Here is a 2,596-nt window from a genome sequence, read left to right on the forward strand (position 1 = left end):
CTCTTGAGACGCAGGACCATGAGCGTGTAGCACACCGTGATGATGAGGAGAGGAGCCACAAAGGCAAAGATGAAGACACAGATCTTCATCAATGTGTCCCAGTAGATATACGGGTCTGGAAACTGCAGAGCACATTCTGTAGTGCCTGCAGAAGAAATATAACAGCAGCGGTTAATTATTAATCAGAAGTGAGGACAGCTTAATCATCTGTGCTGTAATGAAGCCTGTGGGAAGGAACAATAAATACATTAGGATGGAATAGAGAACTCACAGTACCATCATTTACCGTAAGATATTTTGGATTTCTTCCTAAATGATAATTAGATGTCACTGCTGATTATAATACATTGATTTATAGACAGACATATGATCAGACATATGATAGATAGATAGATAGATAGATAGATAGATAGATAGATAGATAGATAGATAGATAGATAGATAGATAGATAGATAGAGTTCAATAGTCAATAATTATTTAGGTTATGGCTGATAACCGATAATTGCCGATATAAAAATATAATTGAATTGTCCTAATAAAGAATTAAATCAATCAATCAATAATACACTAGAATGTTTCAAAATGTTATACATTTTCTAGCATTGTTAAAAAATAAAATAAAAATATATGTAAATTAGGCATCACAACATTATAATATACAGCATGAAAATATTAATTTTGAGATTTGCTAAAGATTATATTTAACAGTGTTATTAATTTATTGGTATCTTTAAAGGTTAACTTAAAGTGAACATTAGATGATGGGTGACTAACTAACCCTAAATACCTAATATTAGCACAAAAAAAACAAGTATTAAATGCCAACTACCAATATGGGTAAAAAAAAATGGGGGAGGGGGTCAGAAAGATTTTATTTTTAAGAAATTCATAATTTTATTCAGCAAGGATGCATTAAAGTAATCGAATGTTAAAAAATATTTATTCTATTTCAAATAAATGGTGTTCTTTTAAAGTTTCTGTTGATCAATGAATCCTGAAAAAAAAGTATCCACAAAAATATTAAGCAGCACAACTGTTGTCAACATTGATAATAATAAGAAGTGTTTTCACACGCCCAATAAACATATTAGAATGATTTCTGAAGGATCATGTGAAACTGTAGACTGGAGTAATGGCTGCTGAAAATGTAGATGTGCCAACAGAGGAATAAATAACATGTTAAAACACATTAAAATAGAAACACGGTTATTTTAATTTTCAATAATATTTGAAAATATTACTGTTTTTTACTGAGCATAAGAGAGTTCTTTCAAAAAACTTTAAAAAAATCTTACCAATGCCACATTTTTGAATGGTAGTGTATATATCATTCATCCCTACCATTGTTTGTTTGAGTGCTCCCAAGAACCATTGCAGGGATCCCAGCAGCCGAGGACAGCACCCAGATGAGGATGTTGATGATTTTAGCTTTCATCGGTGTCCGGAAATCCAGGGCCTTGATGGGGTGGCAGACGGCCACATAGCGGTCCACACTCATCATAGTCAAGGTGAAGATACTAGTAAACATGTTATAGTAGTCGATGGAGATGAATACCTTACACACCACCTCTCCAAACGGCCAGGAGTTCAGCAGATAATCTGTGCTTTGAAAGGGCATGGTGGTGGTTACCAAGGCATCTGCAACAGCCAGGTTGAAGATGTAGATGTTTGTGGCGGTTTTCATTTTAGTGTATCTGTTGGGAAAATCGATCGAGCCAGAAAGTGTCAAAATAAATGAAACACAACCCATCAGTGTGATAAATTCACATATGAGATTGCTTTCAGACTGTATACTAAATAAACTGAGAGCAAATTCCCAAACGTTACCAAACATTTCTCTTTCACTGGTTGTGTAAAGACATTATATATCATTCACAGCTTAAACCCATCTATGTTTCGTGATTATATTTGCAGTATGACAGCTTGTGCTGTGATACATTATTCAGCAAGCACGAACTGTGCAGTTCTTTATCTCAAATGTCTCAAAAACCACATATACCATCTTTACACAGCACAGAAATGTGCATATACATGACTGTCCTGTTTTAGTATGATTTTTATACTCAAAGCAGTATACTGTAAGTCAAGGTAATTTTGACTGCATTGTGCATTCATATTTCAGTCCACCGGGGGGAGCCAAACTGCCGAATTGGACTTAAACCCTTGACTAAATGTTTTCCATAAAACAGGTATTTCGTCCAAACTATCCCATCAGAAACGTCTCATATGACTGTTTATAAACGAAGTCTATTAAAAAGTGAGATACATATTTTCAAAATTATATTTAAAGGCACTCGTATGATAATCAATGCAGGGCAGTACATCTTAGGACAATGCTGTTTCTTACCTGATAATGACATACATCACCAGGCAGTTCCCCACTAGTCCTACAACAAACACCACGGAATACACGGCAGTGATGATCGGAATAATAGGAGACATAGTTTCCTGCTCGTTCGTCCAGCTTTCATTCAGTGAATAGTTATAAATGTCCGAGACAGCAGACTGCCATGTGAAGTTGGGTAAACACTTCTCGGGGTGCAATGAGGGGCATTTGTCCTCCTTAAAAATTTGCACCACGTTGCTGTCCATCGT

General features: G+C 35.3%; 1 protein-coding gene across 1 annotated transcript in view; it reads right to left on the bottom strand.

Annotated features, from left to right (window-relative positions):
• Window positions 1–2,596, bottom strand: part of LOC107586336 (delta-type opioid receptor-like) — a 4,946-nt gene extending 2,350 nt beyond the window's left edge. Inside the window, exons 1-2 of the mRNA XM_016273646.1 lie at window positions 2,349–2,596; window positions 1,343–1,695 (exon numbers count right to left, since the gene is read on the bottom strand). Coding sequence (XP_016129132.1) covers window positions 1,343–1,695; window positions 2,349–2,593 — 598 coding nt within the window. The 5' untranslated portion in view covers window positions 2,594–2,596. The remainder of the gene's footprint in view (window positions 1–1,342; window positions 1,696–2,348) is intronic.

This window comes from Sinocyclocheilus grahami, unplaced genomic scaffold, assembly GCF_001515645.1.
Source record: "Sinocyclocheilus grahami isolate Dianchi unplaced genomic scaffold, SAMN03320097.WGS_v1.1 scaffold5.1, whole genome shotgun sequence".
Lineage (NCBI taxonomy): Eukaryota > Metazoa > Chordata > Actinopteri > Cypriniformes > Cyprinidae > Sinocyclocheilus > Sinocyclocheilus grahami.